Genomic DNA, 19,475 nt, shown 5'->3' with positions numbered 1-19,475 from the left:
GGTACACAGTGGCATTCCATATAAAGTGAAACCATATTTCTGGTCTGCTCTTTGCAAGCTACCTGACTTGGGTGGGAGAGGGAAGATTTCAGTCAGTTTAGAATAAAGATTTACTTACTTACCTTTTGCATGAAAAACATCTAAAGACAGATAGATTTACAGCATTTTATCATATCACTCAAACATCACCAGGCACCTTGTCTCCAATTTATTACTTCCAGCTACATTGACTGTTATGGTAGCCAAATATGGCAGGCATTCTGCACTCAGGAGGATCTCACAAACAGCACGGCAATGAGTAACATTGGCCAGACAGAGCGCTTCTTGCTCCTCTTCAGTTTATGCAATGGAATCTTCAGCCTTCACCCGAACCTTCAAACTATAGAACCTGCAGTAACTTACTGCAGATGACACAAAGATTGATGGAGTTGCTGATAGTGCCAACAGTTATTGAAAAGATACACAGGACACAGACGGATTGGTGACTTGGGCACAGAAATGGCAGATGGAGTTTAATCCAGACAAATGCGAGATGATGCATTTTGGAGGATCAAATTTAGATGTGAATTATACTGTAAATGGCAGAACCCTAAGGAACATTAACATACAGAAAGATCTGGTGTACAGGTCCATAGTTCCCTAAAAGTGGCAACACGGGTGGCCAAAATGATTAAGAAGGCATGCTTGCCTTCATCAACCATGGCGTGGAATACAGCAGGCAAACCACGTTGCAGCTATATAAAACTCTTGTTAGGTCACATTTGGAATACTGTATGAATTTTTGATCACCATTACCAGAAAGATGTGGAAGCTTTGGCCAGAATGCAGAGAAGGTTCACCAGAATGCAGAGAAGGTTCACCAGAATGTTGCCTGGTCTCAAAGGTGTTGGCTATAAGGAAAGGTTAAAAAGGATTGTTTTCATGGGAAAGAAAGTGGCTGAGAGGAAACCTGACAGGTCTACAAAATTATGAGAGGCATGATAGGTTGGATAGTCAGAGGTTTTTTCAATTACAAGGGGCACAGGTTCAAGGTGAGAGTGGGCAAGTTTAAGGGAGATGTGCAAGGGAACTTGCACATGTAGAGTGGCAGGAGCCTGGGGTGCACTGCCAGAGGTGGTGGTGGAAGCAGGTACAATGGTGACATGAATAGGGACAGAATATAGGGATATGGACTGAATAAGGGCAGAATGTTTTTTTTTCCAGTTTAGTTAGGGCGCAATTATTGGTCCAAGCTTGCAAGGCCAAAGGATCTGTTGCTGTGCTGTATTTCTCTTTTGCTCTTATCCCTTCAGTACTACGCTGTAAACATGCTGAGCTAAATTAACTGTTAAGTCAACTTCACGGATTAGAGTCATGCTTGATATCCAAGTCCAAGCCATGTTAACTGAATTCAACCAGGATGGCATTAAGGTTTGAGATGGCTACCTAATCCTTTCCCAGGAAGACAGAAACTTTCCAGAAACTAACTAGAAAACAGCAACTCCTACCACAAGGCACAAGCACAAGGAATAATTTTTTAAAAATGTGATACTAGCCTTTATTCTTAAAGCAGAGCGAGATAAATTCTTGTTAAGCAAGGCAGTGAAAAGCTCAGGAGGTATGAGGGAAGGCAGATTATGTGAATAAGCACATGAATATGCAAGGAATGGAAAGATATGGATTAAGGGCAGGCAAAAGGGATTAATTTCGTTTGGCATGTTTGGCACAACATTTCAGGCCAAAGTTCTCATTCCTGTGCTGTACAGTTCTTTGTTCTATCTATATTCCAATCAGATCAGCCATCATCTTACCGAATCGCAGACTCAAGGGGCTGAATAGTCTGTTCCTGATTCATATGCTCATTTTAATCTCAAAGCAGTTGCAGTGCAGAAATTTAAGTGTTTATGATGAGAATGAGTTAAATATTTTAGATAGAGAGAAACTATTTCCTCTGAAATGAGGCCAGACCAAGAGAGCATAGCCAAAAAACTAGAGCCAGGTCAGTGCTGATATCAGGGAACACTTCTACATTCAAATAACATGGAAATCTAGGAACATTCTCACCCCAAAAGTTGTTTCAAGTTAATTAAAAGTTTAAAAAGAGGTTTTCAGGTGAAAGTAAAGGGTTATGATCTAAAACAAATAAATGGTGTTGGGATACAAATCAGCAGTAATTAAGTAAATGGCAGACAGATTTGAGGGGCTGAATGATCTGTTCCCAGCAATGACGTCACAAAGAAAGGGGAAATGGGAAAACAGTCAACCGCGCAAGAAAATGCTCCAAAAATTCAAACAAAAGCACAGAAATTCCAAAGACTTACCCCTTGATTTCCTTCAAAGCGAATCCCAGGCTGGCAAGACAAATTACTCTAAGAGAGAATGGAAGCACAGTTAGGCATTTCAGTACTAGATACCAGTTAGTTACATTACATGACAGACATCAACTTCTGAAAAAGGTATTGCTACAGCGTATGGCAAAACTCAGCACCCAGAACACCAGCAGTTCCTAGTCAGTGCTATATTTAGTAGTGATTGAGATTTTGGATGTGAGTTTGCTCGCTGAGCCGGAAGGTTAATTTTCAGACATTTCGTCACCATTCCAGGTAACATCAGTGAGCCTCCGATGAAGCGCTGGTGTTATGTCCCGCTTTCTATTTATCTGTTTAGGTTTCCTTGGGTTGGTGATGTCATTTCCATTCAGAACCTCAACCTGAGCTACAAATCTTCTCAAAACTCGCCAGTGATTGAGATGTTATTTTAAGAATGGAGAGGCAGATGGGAAGTCAGGAGCACATTCAAAGAATGGTGCATTCAGATGCATAGGGCTGGAAGATTTATGTCCCAATTGTCCCATTCACTTGATCTTTCCTCAACGCTGCATATTTTTCCTTTTCAAGAGTTGATCCATTTACTTTTGAATGTTACTATTAAACTGGCTGCCACTGCACTTTCAGGCAGCACATTCCACATCACAACTTTCTTACCTTCCCCAATTCTGTAACTGGCTACCTTAAAATTTGAGTTGACAAGCGTAGAGTTGGATGAACACAGCAGGCCAAGCAGCATCTTGGGAGCAGAAAAGCTGATGTTTTAGGTCTGGACCCTTCAAAAATGGGAGAGAGAAAGGAGATTCTGAAATAAAGTGGGGGAGTGGGGAGAAGACGGTGGATGGAAGGTGAATAAAAGGAGCAGATAGGTGGAGAGGAGACAGACAGGTCAATGAGGCAGGCCTACATTCACCTTTACTGGTTCCATCCCAGCCTCTTTGACTTGTCAGTCTCCTCTCCGCCTATCTGCTCCTTTATCCACCCTCCATCTGCCTTCCCCCTGCTCTATTTATTTCAGAATCCCCTTCCCCTCCCCCATTTCTGAAGAAGGGTCCAGACCCAAAACGTCAGCCTTCCTGCTCGGCCTGCTGTGTTCATACAGCTCTACCCCTTGCCATCTCAGATTCTCCAACATCGACAGTTCCTTCTATCTCTTAAAATTTGAGTCCTCTGGTTAGACATTCCAAACATTAGAAACAGGTTCACCAGTTAACTATCAAAACTGCCTTGTTTTTCCACCTGGCTAAAAATTGATAATTTTTCATAAGACAGGACAGAGAAAAATCAATGATAAAAAGTAGCCACAAAACCGTAATGTACACTATATTGAAGGATTTCCCACTTGGGGAATGACTTAAGGTTAGAGTGAGCCAATTGCGGCATCAATTGCAACATATCTGAATGTAGCTAGTTCTCCAAAACAGCTGAAAAAACGATTGGACGCTGCTGCAACTCAACTCCCCAAGTTCAGTAACAAATATTACTCTTATTTTAGCTAACGGGACCTGCAGATGCTGGAGAATCCAAGATAACAAAGTGTGGAGCTGGATGAACACAGCAGGCCAAGCAGCATCTCAGGAGCACAAAATCTGACGTTTTGGGCCGAGACCCTTCAGGCATGAAATGTCAGCTCTATTACTCTTATTTGGACAGCAGTAGGCAAGCAAAGTTGGACCAAGTGAAGGTGTGTAACAGGATGCATATGCAATCTGTACAGCAACAATAAGGAGGGACAAAGATTTGGTACACTTCTTCTACCCCAGAATTAATCACAGACCATGTGAACAAAAGATGACTTTTTGGAGGGGGGGTAACATCTTGTATTAAAGAGAAAAATGGACCAAACAAGCTTTTGCTTATGAATAAGGCCATGCCTGGGAGTTATTTGCAGGCTAGCGCCAGATTTGAAAAGGCTCTGGAGATGCTTCATCATCCTAGTGACAAGGAAAGCTCATGCAGAGTGCCTCAATGACCAATGTCCAGTGGCTCTGGCCTCCATTATTTTAAATGCTTTGAAGGGTTAGTCATGGCTCACATCATCTCCTGCCTCCCAGACTGCTTTTATCCCTTGCAAATTTGTCTACCATCACAACAGGTCCATGATAGATGCAATCTCCCTAATCCCACATTCCTGGAACATCTGAGGAACAAGGATGTGGACATCAGGTTTGTATTTAAAGACTGAAGGTCTGCCTTCAACACCATAATTCAAACCAAATTGATCTCCAAAGTCCAAAACCTAAATCTCTGCTCCGCCCTCTGCAACCGGATCCTCGACTTCCTGACCCACAGACCACAATCAGGGCAAACAGGCAACAACACCTCCTCCAACACAATCTCAACACCCTGCAAGGCTACGTACTCAGCCCCTTTACTATACTCCCTATACACTCATGACCAAGGCCAAATTCCATTTTAATCCCATCTGCAAATTTGCTGACAACGTGACCATCGTAGGCCAGATCTCAAACAATGATGAGTCAGAATACAGGAAATAGAGTGTGCTTGATGGAATGGTGTAAGGATAGTGATCTCTTCCTCAATGTCAGCAAAGAACTGATCATTGGCTTCAGGAAGCAAGATGGAAGGCATGACCCTGTCTACATCAATGATCAACAGCGTCAGTTTCCTTGGAGTGATGATCTGTCCTGGTCCACCAACGTTGACACTATGATCAAAAAAGCACAGCAATATTCTGAGATAACAAGGTGTAGCGCTGGATGAACACATCAGGCCAAGCAGCATCAGAGGAGCAGGAAAACTGACGTTTCGGGCCAATACCCTTCTTCAGAAATGGGGGAGGGGAAGTGGGATCTGAAATAAATAGGGAGAGGGGGAGGCGAATACAAGATGGACAGAGGAGAAGATAGGTGCAAAGGAGGCAGACAGGTCAAAGAGGCGGGGCTGGAGCCAGTAAACGTGAGTGTAAGTGGGGAGATAGGGAGGAGATAGGTCAGTCCAGGGAGGACGGACAGGTCAAGGGGACAGGTGTAGCACTTCCTGCTGGTGAGGTGGGGCTGGAGGGGAGTGCGGAGCGGACAAGGGAGTCATGGAGAGTGGTCCCTCCAGAAAGCAGACAAAGCAGGGGCCACTCTCTCCGTGACAGTAGGAATGACAGATGCTGAAGAACCTGAGATAGCAAGGTATAGAGCTGGATGAACACAGCTTGGCCTGCTATGTTCAGCCAGCTCTACACCTGGTTATGTCGCCACTCTCTCCGTGACTCCCTTGTCCGCTCCACACTCCCCTCCAGCCCTACCTCACCCGGCATTTTTCCCTGCAACCGCAGAAAGTGCTACACCTGTCCCTACACCTCCCCCCTCACACCCATCCCAGGTTCCAAGAAGACTTTGCACATCAAGCAGATGTTCAACTGCACATCTGCTAACGTAGGATACTGCATCCGCTGTTCCCATTGTGGCCTCCTCTACATCGGGGAAACCAAGCGGAGGCTTGTGAAACGCTTTGCAGAACACCTACACACACTGTTCACACTAAACAACTGCGCCTCCCAGTCACGAACCATTTCAACTCCCGCTCCCATTCCTCAGACAACATGTCCATCCTGGACCTTCTGCAGTGCCACAACGATGCTACCCAAAGGTTGCAGAAACAGCAACTCATATTCCACTTGGGAACCCTGCAGCCCAATGGTATCAATGTGGACTTCACCAGCTTCAAAATCTTCCCCCCACCACTGCATCCCAAAACCAGCCCAGCTCATCCCTGCCTCCCTAACCTGTCCTCCCACTTGTCCCCCCCCTCCCACCTCAAGTCCCACCCCCATCTCCTACCTACTAACTTCATCTCGCCCCCTTGATCTGTCCATCCTCCATGGACTGACCTATCGCCTCCCTACCTCCCCAACTACACTCACCTTTACTCGCTCCATCCCCACCTCTGACCGGTCTGTCTCCTCTCCACCTATCTTCTCTTCTATCCACCTCCCGCTCTCCCTATTTATTTCAGATCCCCCTTCCCCTCCCCTATTTCTGAAGGAGGGTCTAGGCCCAAAATATCAGCCTTCCTGCTCTTCTGATGCTGTTTGGCCTGCTGTGTTCATCCAGCTCTACACCATATTGTCTCAGATGCCCCTGTATCTGCAGCTCCTACTGTCTTTCTCCACAGCAACATTCTACTTCCTTAGGAGGCTAATGAAATTTGGCATGTTCATAAAGACTCTTACCAATCTTTATGGATACACCATAGAAAGTATTCTATCCAGATGGTATGGCATGGCTTGTTTATGGCAACTGATCTGCCCAAGACCATGAGAAACCAGAGTTGTGAACACAGCCCAGTCCACCATGCAAGCCAACCTTCCATCCACTGACTCCATCTATACTTCTTGCTGCCTCAAGAAGGCAGCCATCATCATATACCCATCACATCCAGGTTATAACCTCTTCCATCAGGGAGAAGATATAAAAGCTGAAACATATGCACTAGATTCAAGAACAGCTTCTTCCTCGCTGTTATTAGATTTCTGAATGGACCTCACAAATTTTAAATTTAAATATTGATCTCACTCAGTTTTCTCTGCAACTGTAACATCATATTCTTTGCTCTGTTCTGTTACCCTAATACACTTTTACGGTATGACCTGCTTGTACTGCACTTGAAGCAAAGGTTTTCATGGTACATGTGACAATAATAAATCAAATCAAATCAAAAATCATCACCAGGAAAAAGCACGATATTTAAAGAGATAGCACAAGTTGGTTATTAGCAAGGTCAATACCTGGAAATTAGTTTCAATAAGCCTGGAAATAACCATATGCTCAGGCAGATAGCAGATGTTGATTCATAACAGGGACCTTGTGGAAAAGACAGTTGATCTGTCAAGGAGGTGACAGTTTGGACTGGGTTTTGGATGCATTTCTTATGAGGAGTCTGATGTTGATGCTACAGCATGAAGATCTGAAACCTCCCTGGCTAATCTCCTGTGAGCAGCACTTAGTAGCTCAGAGAAAAGGAAGTTACAAGTCCCACTGTCTTTAGCTGAGTGAACTGTAAAGGTGACCCTGAGCTACATCTTCAGAAAATCAAGAAACAAACTATGGCTGTGGAACAATGAATCATAAAATACTTCAGTAATCTGGCCAATTTCATCATTTTATTTCATGAGTTAACTGTTTGACTGCCTTTTGTCTGAATGAGGCTGAAAACAGGTTTTAGGATTAAAGCATAGACCAATTAGATTACTTTGATCTTCAGGTTTTACTCTGAAATCAACATTGCTAATAAATTGCTAGATCTTTTGCTTAAAATACAAACCAGTGTCTGGAATTGATTAACCTAGAGTCTGGGAGTGGTCATTCAAAACTGGTTAAGAACCACTGTGGTCAATTTTAATGGACTTTGAAGGTTTTAATTTTAGTGTAGCAAAGAGGTGGAAAGGCTGATTTGGTTTGGATGACTGCCTCCATGTTGTAATACCTTAAATACATGTCTGCCGTTCATCTCAACCACTTTTGGTGGAAAAAGTTTTCATGTCCTTGACCACACTGTATAACAAAATTTCTCAACTGGTGACCAAATTAAAATCCTTTATTTAGGTCTCCCTAACAAGTGAAAAACAGAAATGGAGTCAGGATTGAGAATGGGAACACAAGACAGACAAGTCCAGAAATAAAATCAGTAGATATCTACTCAGCAATTTCAGATCAAATTCAGAATAAATTGTGACTCTGGGTTTTCTGTGTTTTTATGCTATGCAATATGATATGCACCCATAGGACCAGATCAGAAGTCCATTCTAAAGTATCAGTGGAGAAACTGAATTTAGATGGAATAGGAATTACCTAGAATGAATTCAGAGACCAAAGGCAATAACCGGATTTATTGATGCTTCCCTGGAATTACCAATAGGTACAGTTATGAGCAGGAGGCTCTTGAGCAATATAAGGAAAAAATGAAGATGTGGTTGGAAACGTCAAAGGAGCTGAGCAAGAGCATTGTGTCCAGCCGTAGACGGAATGCTGGAAGCTTAATGATCTGAATGAGTCAGGAAATTGACTACATTTGTTGAATCACGTACATGATATGATACAGCCCTCCCTCCTGTCACTTGCCAACATACATCACTCCTCACACCTACTTAAGTTTCAACAGCATCCATTTCTTAATGCTTTATCCACTTCCTCATCCTCAGTTTATCCAGTTACAACTCATCCCAGTTATTGTCACCACTGATAAAAGCACAGTATTCATCAAGTGAGTACTCAACTTAAGTGGCTGGACTGTTTTTCATCTCATATACAAGCATGGCATGGAATCATCTCCGAACCCTATTATATAGGATTTCAATCAGAGCAGCCATCACTGAGGAGGACAGAGATAATAAAATGTGAGGCTGGATGAACACAGCAGGCCAAGCAGCATCTCAGGAGCACAAAAGCTGACGTTTCGGGCCTAGACCCTTCATCAGAGAGGGGGATGGGGGGAGGGAACCGGAATAAATAGGGAGAGAGGGGGAGGCGGACCGAAGATGGAGAGTAAAGAAGATAGGTGGAGAGGGTGTAGGTGGGGAGGTAGGGAGGGGATAGGTCAGTCCAGGGAAGACGGACAGGTCAAGGAGGTGGGATGAGGTTAGTAGGTAGCTGGGGGTGCGGCTTGGGGTGGGAGGAAGGGATGGGTGAGAGGAAGAACCGGTTAGGGAGGCAGAGACAGGTTGGACTGGTTTTGGGATGCAGTGGGTGGGGGGGAAAGAGCTGGGCTGGTTGTGTGGTGCAGTGGGGGGAGGGGATGAACTGGGCTGGTTTAGGGATGCAGTGGGGGAAGGGGAGATTTTGAAACTGGTGAAGTCCACATTGATACCATATGGCTGCAGGGTTCCCAGGCGGAATATGAGTTGCAGCCATATGGTATCAATGTGGACTTCACCAGTTTCAAAATCTCCCCTTCCCCCACTGCATCCCTAAACCAGCCCAGTTCATCCCCTCCCCCCACTGCACCACACAACCAGCCCAGCTCTTCCCCCCCCACCCACTGCATCCCAAAACCAGTCCAACCTGTCTCTGCCTCCCTAACCGGTTCTTCCTCTCACCCATCCCTTCCTCCCACCCCAAGCCGCACCCCCAGCTACCTACTAACCTCATCCCACCTCCTTGACCTGTCCGTCTTCCCTGGACTGACCTATCCCCTCCCTACCTCCCCACCTACACCCTCTCCACCTATCTTCTTTACTCTCCATCTTCGGTCCGCCTCCCCCTCTCTCCCTATTTATTCCGGTTCCCTCCCCCCATCCCCCTCTCTGATGAAGGGTCTAGGCCCGAAACGTCAGCTTTTGTGCTCCTGAGATGCTGCTTGGCCTGCTGTGTTCATCCAGCCTCACATTTTATTATCTTGGAATCTCCAGCATCTGCAGTTCCCATTATCACTGAGGAGGACAGTACTGGTCTACATAAGGATCTTTATGTAATACTGAGAAAAGCCATTCATACTGCACAGTAGCAGTGAAGATGTAGGAATCCTATAACAGATCAAGACGGGGTAAGATAAAGGAACCTTGGATGACGAGAGCGGTGGAGCTTCTAGTGAAAAGGAAGAAGGTAGCTTACATAAGGTGGAGGAAGCTAGGGTCAAGTTCAGCTAGAGAGGATTACATGCAGGCAAGGAAGGAGCTCAAAAATGGTCTGAGGAGAGCCAGGAGGGGGCACGAGAAAGGCTTGGCAGAAGGAATCCGGGAAAACACAAAGGCATTTTACACTTACGTGAGGAATAAGAGAATGGTCAAAGAAAGAGTAGGGCCGATCAGGGATAGCATAGGGAACTTGTGTGTGGAGCCTGAGGAGGTAGGGGAAGCCCTAAATGAGTTTTTTGCTTCTGTCTTTACGAAAGAAACGACCTGTGTAGTGAATGAAACCTTTGAAGAGCAGGTGTGCATGCTGGAATGGATAGAGATAGAGGAAGCTGATGTACTGAAAATCTTGTCAAACATTAAGATTGACAAGTCGCCAGGCCCGGATCAGATTTGTCCTCGGCTGCTTTGGGAAGCGAGAAATGCAATTGCTTCGCCACTTGCGAAGATCTTTGCATCCTCGCTCTCCACTGGAGTCGTACCTGAGGACTGGAGAGAGGCAAATGTAATTCCTCTCTTCAAGAAAGGAAATAGGGAAATCCCCGGCAATTATAGACCGGTAAGTCTCACGTCTGTCGTCTGCAAGGTGTTAGAAAGGATTCTGAGGGATAAGATTTATGACCATCTGGAAGAGCATGGCTTGATCAAATACAGTCAACACGGCTTTGTGAGGGGTAGGTCATGCCTTACAAACCTTATCGAGTTTTTTGAGGATGTGACTAGAAAGGTTGATGAGGGTCGAGCTGTGGATGTGGTGTATATGGACTTCAGTAAGGCATTTGATAAGGTTCCCCATGGAAGGCTCATTCAGAAGGTCAGGAGGAATGGGATACAGGGGAACTTAGCTGCTTGGATACAGAATTGGCTGGCCAACAGAAGACAGCGAGTGGTAGTAGAAGGAAAATATTCTGCCTGGAAGTCAGTGGTGAGTGGGGTTCCACAGGGCTCTGTCCTTGGGCCTCTACTGTTTGTAATTTTTATTAATGACTTGGACGAGGGAATTGAAGGATGGGTCAGCAAGTTTGCAGACGACACAAAGGTCGGAGGTGTCGTTGACAGTGTAGAGGGCTGTTGTAGGCTGCAGCGGGACATTGACAGGATGCAGAGATGGGCTGAGAGGTGGCAGATGGAGTTCAACCTGGATAAATGCGAGGTGATGCATTTTGGAAGGTCGAATTTGAAAGCTGAGTACAGGATTAAGGATAGGATTCTTGGCAGCGTGGAGGAACAGAGGGATCTTGGTGTGCAGATACATAGATCCCTTAAAATGGCCACCCAAGTGGACAGGGTTGTTAAGAAAGCATATGGTGTTTTGGCTTTCATTAACAGGGGGATTGAGTTTAAGAGTCGTGAGATCTTGTTGCAGCTCTATAAAACTTTGGTTAGACCGCACTTGGAATACTGCGTCCAGTTCTGGGCGCCCTATTATAGGAAAGATGTGGATGCTTTGGAGAGGGTTCAGAGGAGGTTTACCAGGATGCTGCCTGGACTGGAGGGCTTATCTTATGAAGAGAGGTTGACTGAGCTCGGTCTCTTTTCATTGGAGAAAAGGAGGAGGAGAGGGGACCTAATTGAGGTATACAAGATAATGAGAGGCATAGATAGAGTTGATAGCCAGAGACTATTTCCCAGGGCAGAAATGGCTAGCACGAGGGGTCATAGTTTTAAGCTGGTTGGTGGAAAGTATAGAGGGGATGTCAGAGGCAGGTTCTTTACGCAGAGAGTTGTGAGAGCATGGAATGCGTTGCCAGCAGCAGTTGTGGAAGCAAGGTCATTGGGGTCATTTAAGAGACTGCTGGACATGCATATGGTCACAGAAATTTGAGGGTGCATCCATGAGGATCAATGGTCGGCACAACATTGTGGGCTGAAGGGCCTGTTCTGTGCTGTACTGTTCTATGTTCTATGTTCTAGATCGTGGATAATGGTATAGAGAGTACAAAAGTATGCCATCAATTTTGAACTCACTCTCAAGCTATGCTTATTCAGGACATTACCATAGCTGTGCAGGCCAAGAACAAAAACATACCTGCTCTCTGAAACAGGGCAAGATACAATATCCACAGCCTTAGGGCTGCATCTGAAGCACAATTTGTTTATTCGAAGTAGAATTCTCCCCCTGGTAGGAGCACTGAGTTAAGGCACATCAGAAGATCATCACAGCAACAGTGCACTTCTGTCAAAGAAGGAATGAAATCTTCCATATGTTATTTGGTTATAAGACATGGTTGTGGGATGGGCATAAAGCCGAACAATGACCTAATTTCAAAACTGACCACTGTCTGTTGAGTTTATTGTTGTTTGCTGTATGCTCATAATAGAGCATTTTGAGTGGCTAATGATATTGAATTTCCCCAGTGTGTGGGAAATCCCGGCTCAGTGTACAAGTGTCTTTAATTTAGCAGAATTTCTACTGGCGATGTTTTAATGGAAAGTCTGGCTTGTGAACCCTGTGCTGCATAAATAAAATCATATACAATGAATGTAATTAGTTTATAATACAAAAATTTGATAAAATATTACCTGTGTACAGAGAATAAAAGGCTATTGATTCTATTCTCAAGAGCCTGGATAGGGACACCGAGGAATTTCTTGTGGGTATCTATCTAGAGATGGTGTTAAATCTGATCCTCTCTTGGTCCACGACTGTGGCATTTCACTTGTCAGTTAGTATATATCCTAAAGTATTTGAACGAAGGTCATTTACTGCCTCTTTTCCAGTTTGATGTGGGATTTGGGTGGTTTTGCTTAACTCATACAATACATGCTCAGTTAAGTATCCTGAGACTTGGCTCATTCTGTTGAATAACCTCTATTAAAGAATAGCTCAAAGGAGCCTACTAGTGAATTAATGAGAACGCCCACTAAGGATCATTGTTAACCTGTCAGAAAAAGTGGTTGCCCTTCTATATTGCTGCATCGTTAAATGGTATTGAGCCAACTTGTCAAATTTCTTGGTTTGTTTCATGCAGACTGTGTGGAGTACTTTCTTGAAAAAAACTGCATTTAATTCCTCAATTTAATTAAAGTCTTAGGAGTTGTAATTTCCTTGAAAAATCTTCTCCATTATGGAATGCATTTGTAATAGCTAAAGTTGATACATTCATTCATAAATACCACACTTGCTCCTTGAGGAATGAGGTTTACAAGTGCGATCTGACAAGTCAAATACCAGGTCATGAGGAACTACATTAGGCTCTACATTTGAGAAAGTTAAGGCCGCTGTTGAATTTTGCTTATTTAGTGAGGTTTCGTTCCAGTTTCTGAACTTGCGGTGTTCCCTAAGAGTTTACTTAAATGTTATGAAAATCCACATTTGAAAATATCCTGCACTTCTATTCCATTTACCAAAGTGAAGAAGCTCGCACATCCCCACACTACATTAACAGCCAGCTTGTTGCCCATAAAATGAAACGATCTATTTCTCTTAGCATTTGCATCTCATCTTCTCATCCCATGGTTTTGTACCATCAAGCATAGATGCCTTACTCTTGGTTTCTTTGTCCAAATCATCATGTTTAAGAATGGCTAAGATGCCAGCATTGATCATTGTAACAGTCCACAAGTTACAGGGTTTTGTCAGTTTACTTTTACCTCCTACTTCCTCTCCAGTAAAAGAAAATCTGCCACCCATTCTAAAATACAACCTTTGGTACAGTACCACCTTGAACACCTTTTGGGAAAACAAGGATACTATACCCATTGGTTATCCCATGTGATATAATGGAGCTGTTTGACATTATGCCTCTTCTTCTCCCTCTTATTTCTGTTCTGTATCTCCCCTCATTGTTCAGCAGTTGCTCCCTCCCAGAGTTGTTGTTGTGTGCATCCGTCTGTGGGTTCCTTTGTTTAAATGGCATGGCGGGGGGGGCAGCAGCTGTAACATAAGCTTTAGCGTGGTGGGCCCAGCACAGAGATGGAGCCCAGTTCAGGACCCAGCAGCTTCAGCGGAATCACGGCAGAGGTGACACAGTTCCCACTCTGGCAGTGCGGCTCCAGGGCATGCCTGGTCCAGGGTACCTGACTGTAGAGAGTGGCGTTCTGGTTGCAGGGGTGTGTGGGGACGTGGGGACTTGGGGACCTGAGGGTTCACAGACTGAGAGATGGACTTCGTAGCTGTTTTTCTGAGGCAAGGGCTCATGACGATGTGGGGAGTGACCTAGACGGTTGAGTCTTTTGGCTATTCTTTTTATTTCTACTTCTGTTTTAATCCTGTCTTTTGCATACTAAGATGGTACCGGAGTATAACAACTTTGTACACTTTTCACTGTATTCTTGTGCTCGAGTACACGTGGCAAGAAAATCTAAATCTAAAATTTAAATGAGGAATTTTGACAGAATAGACAAGAACTCTACCTACAGGAAGGGTGGCATCCAGGTGAAAAAGATCAAGGTAATTAATGGAAGAATCAGTCATTAGGAGAATTTACTTCATATGTTACAATGATCTGTAATGGACTGAAAGGGAGGTGGAAGCAAATTCAATAGTAATTAATTGAATATAGAGAGTAGAAAAATTCATAGGGCAATTGCAAAAGAGCAGAGTAGCTCTAATTGGATAGCGCTTTCAAAAAAGCTGTCTCAGGCACAATGAACCAAAGTGTATGTTATATCAAACTATGATTCTCTGATCAATTCAGGATTGCCCACCTGATCATCATCCAGAGATCCCGGTTGGAAGACACACATGTAGAAGCAAAACAAGACAGGAAGAGGCTCAGGCGTGGTTAAATTCCTAGAGTTGAATAGTTTACTACTAGTGTTGCTGTGGGGGTGGGGTAATCTAAATACCGATGTCACCATTGATTTGGTCATTAAGAGAACGTGAGAGCAGTGGGTCCCGTAGGCTTTCCATTTAATGCAATTGGGCTTAGGAATTAAAATAGTTGCTTCAAACTCATTGCCTAACAAATTAGAGATAATGGGAACTGCAGATGCTGGAGAATTCCAAGATAATAAAATGTGAGGCTGGATGAACACAGCAGGCCAAGCAGCATCTTGTGCTCCTGAGATGCTGCTTGGCCTGCTGTATTCATCCAGCCTCACATTTTATTATCTTAGCCTAACAAATTAAATCACCAAAGTTATGGGCCACCACATTCAGTAACTCATCACAACTATGTTTTGCACACTAATTTACATCTAGGCTATTTTTGTAAAATCAAAACTCTAACAGAAGAGTCAGTTATAAACTAACCAGACCCCTCCCCCGAAAGTGCTTTAACAATCTATAAATGAAACCAAAATACTGAACAGTGGAAAATACTAACAGACAACTTCTGGCCATCCGCACTACTGTCATGTCCATCTGAAGGTATGCAAAATTCTGTTAGTGCTCAAAGAATTTACTCAAAGAACCAACAAGTGTCCTACTCCCTTCTAAGAGCCATTTACCCTAATTGCATTGACACTTCCAGAGACAGGCATTGGGATATAAGGTGGTTGTGGATCTATTTAGTATTTCTCAAACTAAAACAGCAAGCATCAGTAAGTTTTCAAACAAAAAAATTCAATGCTTTGATAAGAAATTCTTCCTGTAATTGTCATTTCATGCTCTGGACAGGAATCATAGTCTTTGGGCCAGGGCTTGCTCAGCAGCAGCAAATAAGGTGAGGCACTGAGCAGACAGATGAATCAGGAAGTAGCACAGACAAGCCTTGGTTCGCATGGATGACATGTTCAAGTTGATGCAGTCATTGTTAGGATTAATTCATGAGCTGGAACACACTTAAAGCACTTGGAGAGACTTGTAACAGAAGTCTCAAGAGGGGAGTGGTGGGAAAAAAAACACACGAAATATACACTGTCAAATTCCATATTCTTGTTGACAATTTACCTTTTACAACTCTGCTTGCTGGATTATGGGTTCTACAAGTAACCAGTCACAACTCTGCACCTTGACCTGGGGACTATTAATCATAAAGCAGCTATCAGTAAGCACTTATCATTTGGTGAAGATATCACAACTGTATCTAATACCAATGATCTATGTTTAAACATGCATCTCTCCCAGCAGAGACCACTGGAGAGTCAGTGGTGAATTTTGAATCAATTTCTCACCATCATTCAGGAAGGTCAACCATGATTTTTTCCCTGTGATTCTGGTCGATATTAATTGAACAAACAACAACTTTTAACATTTAAATGCAGTGCAGAAAAGTCTCAAAGCACTTCACAGTAGTATTATCCAATAAAAAATTAACAAAATGACGGAAGTTCTGAAGTTATGTCAGACTCAAAACATTAACTTTGTCTCTCCACAAATGCTACCAGAGTTGAGATTGAGTTTTTCCAGCATTTTCTGTTTTCATGTCAGATTTCCAGCCACGACAGTAATTTTTTTTTCTTTGAATATTTGGATAAGGTCACACAATGCAGAGGTCCGGACAATATTGCAAAGTTGGCTTGAACGTGAAACAGTGGCCGAAGAGAGCCTGAAGCCAGGGACTGTGGGATTGTGTTCTCAAAATTTAGTTAGACAAAATCACAGTATTTTCAAGGGTCAGTCCCCGACAAATTAGCCGACAGCACAGAGGTAGTAGAAAGAGAGAAGTGGTGGTGAGCCAAGACTGAGTAACATTAGCTGCAACTTAGAACCTTGACATCATGCCTTCAGCTGATGCTGCCCAGGGAAAATATGAAGGAAACGAGAATGGTTAGGGTGGTGACAGTGGTTTGAAAGTGGAAGGGGATCTGAACAAAAGGACCTACTAACCTGTACAGATTTGCCAGGTGTGGGCAGGTGCCTTTGCCAAGATTAAGGAGTAAGAGTCTAGTTCTGCATTGTTAGCCTTCTACACCTTGTGTTACTCAGCTACTGACAGCAAATGATGACAAGCAACTGTATTCAAATGTGAAATTTATTCACTAAGTACCAAAAAGCATTCGGTGCCTGTGGAATGTCTACTTCATGACAAGCCAAGTCTGAAATCACACAACACCAGATTATAGTCCAGCAGATTTATTTGAAAACACAAGCTTTCAGAGCCTAACACCTAGAGGATGACTCAGGCTCCAAAAGCTTGTGTTTTCATATAAACCTGTTGGGCTATAACCTGTTGTGATTTCTGACCTTGTCCAACCCAGTCCACATCAAAGCCGAGCCCCATGAGAAGATTAAGCGGATGAGAAATCTGACGAAAACAAATCAAAATCTCTATGGGGCAAACAACCTTTCATTTTGTGGCACAGTCATGACCCATCACTGACTTTTGCACTAACTGTGAACATTACAGCTCTTCTATGGTGAAGCCAAACCATTTCAGATTTAAGTTGATTTCTTTGTAATTTTGGAGCTGTACTAAATTATGAACTATGGCCCTTCATTTCAATTTCCAAATTATAAATATACTAAATTGTAATTGAAAAAGTAGAAAAGCTGCCACTCGGCAAGCAGTTGGGATAAGCAACCACAAAAATCAAGTTTAACCACCTAGACCTTGACGGCAGATCACTATCATTTAGCCTCCTGGTTTCACATTTGCTAAGTTTACAAAAGCTTTTGTTTTGACAAACGCTGAATGGGCAAACAACATTTATGTAGCAAAGGTGCCAAGTGAGTAACTCAATCGAACAGCAGTAATGTTAAATGACATTGTCATTTATCGGTATATTTACTGTTGCAGATCAGGCCAGTTAGTACAGTATATATTGGGGAATCCTTCAAACGCATCACTGCCAGTTACAAAATAACAAGTACAAGGCGTCAGTAACTGAGATGCTTGTTCAAGAATAGGTCAGATGAATGAGCTGAGCAGTATTACAAACCTATGATAATTGGACACAAAACAGGAGAAGGAAAGCATAAACACATCTATTGCATAATATCATCTATGAGACTCTTCTCTGAAAGTCATCACAGGAAGATATGCCAAAAACCAAAAAAAAAGTCCATCAGAGAAGGAATTGAGAGCTTATGGAGGGGGAAATTATTGAAAAACTGTGCCAAAGTCAGGGCTAAATTATGTAGAGCAGATGCATAATCTATCTTGGGTTTCTTCCATTCTAATGATTGGCCCCAGTGCCCTGGTTAAGATATAGGAAAATTATTCAGGATTACCTCTCCTGGTAACAGCATGGAATTAGGTTTGATATATAGCATGTTGTAATTGTACAGCAAGTGGAGTACATATGTGTTTAGTCTGTTTGATGCGCTGATATTCCTATTTTGAATCAGGCAACAAAATACATTTAGAGATTTACAAGTGTTTTATTGTAAATCCACAGCATTGTACAAACATCCGTTTCCACATTTCCTTTCTGGACTCTTTCCCTGTCCTGAAACCAATATCCCATTGGGAATGAAAACAGCTTTTTTATGTGGGTTTAACATTCAGTACAATGAATTCAATTTACTTACAGACTGAAACCGGTACTTCATGGGAAACTTCTTAAAACTGACATAAACATTCACTATTCATGCTGTATATTTTCCAAGAATATCACAATCCCTATATCATCTAAGACTATTTTAGTCCCTCCATATTCTGGGAGAACTGGGTGGTAGTCACCATTCTCATATGACCAAGTCCAACAGCTACAACTTTGCGCAATTGCACTTCCCTCCGATTTTTCTGGAAGCACAATGCCACCCTTTGTAAGACTCTCTAATGCAACTTTTTCCATCAAAATATAGGTGAAAGAGGCAGAAATGTTGAGAGCACTGGCCTCTCATGCCTGCTGTCACCTCGCGAAAGTGCTGAAAATGAGGCATCTCCCTGCTACAGCGAGAAAAAAGCTGCCACATATTTGTCTCCTGCTGTTAAGATGGATGACAGTGTAGCCAAAAGCTTATTAAAGAGACACTACAATTACCAAAATAAAAGCAGGATGTGAAATTTATGCAGAATTGCTTGCAGTACAGAATAAGCCTAACTCAGAACAAATTAGTACCAATTCAACAGCAAATTATCTCAATCTTTTAGTAACACAAATGCACAGCTCGGGTACACAGATGGAGAGGAGCCAATCTTGGTTTTAGGTCTGTGTAGATGACAATATGAGCTGGCATTTCTAACAGTAACACCTGTTGAAAGTTTCACACATGCAACTACTGAACTACTGGGCCGGGGTTGAGCAAAACATCTCGCAAGTCAAGCAGATATTCATTGGTAACTGGTGTAGCTGAAGTTCCACCATCTTTGGAACCATACAGAAACATGTAACAAAATTTGGAAAAGGATGGGAGGAAAACTACAAAAACAAAATCAAGCCGGAAAGAAGTTTGCATTATTCATTGCATTTAACAATCCATCAATTGTACTGGAGCCTTGGGCTCCAGAACATGTTGTGCCCCTAGTCAAGCTGTTCCAGTACAGCCACAACATAAGCACCTTCCCAATAATGTGTGAAATTGCTGAGGTATGTCCTGTACAGCAGGACAAATCCAACCTGGCCAATTATCACCCCAGTCTACTTACGATCATCGATGGAAAGTATTAGAACATAGGACATTACAGCGCAGTACAGGCCCTTTGGCCCTCGATGTTGCACCAACCTGTGAAACCAATCAGAAGCCCATCTAACCTACACTATTCCATTATCATCCATATGTTTATCCAATGACCTTTTAAATGCCCCTAAAGTTG

General features: G+C 43.1%; 1 protein-coding gene across 2 annotated transcripts in view; it reads right to left on the bottom strand.

Annotated features, from left to right (window-relative positions):
* The window catches only part of ell (elongation factor RNA polymerase II), a 137,882-nt gene that overhangs the window by 83,502 nt on the left and 34,905 nt on the right, over window positions 1–19,475 (bottom strand). For both annotated transcript variants that reach the window (XM_048559883.2, XM_048559884.2), the window contains exon 2: window positions 2,301–2,348. In XM_048559883.2, the coding sequence (XP_048415840.1) occupies window positions 2,301–2,348 (48 nt within the window). The remainder of the gene's footprint in view (window positions 1–2,300; window positions 2,349–19,475) is intronic.

Source organism: Stegostoma tigrinum, chromosome 30 (genome assembly GCF_030684315.1).
Source record: "Stegostoma tigrinum isolate sSteTig4 chromosome 30, sSteTig4.hap1, whole genome shotgun sequence".
Classification (NCBI taxonomy): domain Eukaryota; kingdom Metazoa; phylum Chordata; class Chondrichthyes; order Orectolobiformes; family Stegostomatidae; genus Stegostoma; species Stegostoma tigrinum.
This window is presented reverse-complemented; position numbering and strand designations above follow the sequence as displayed.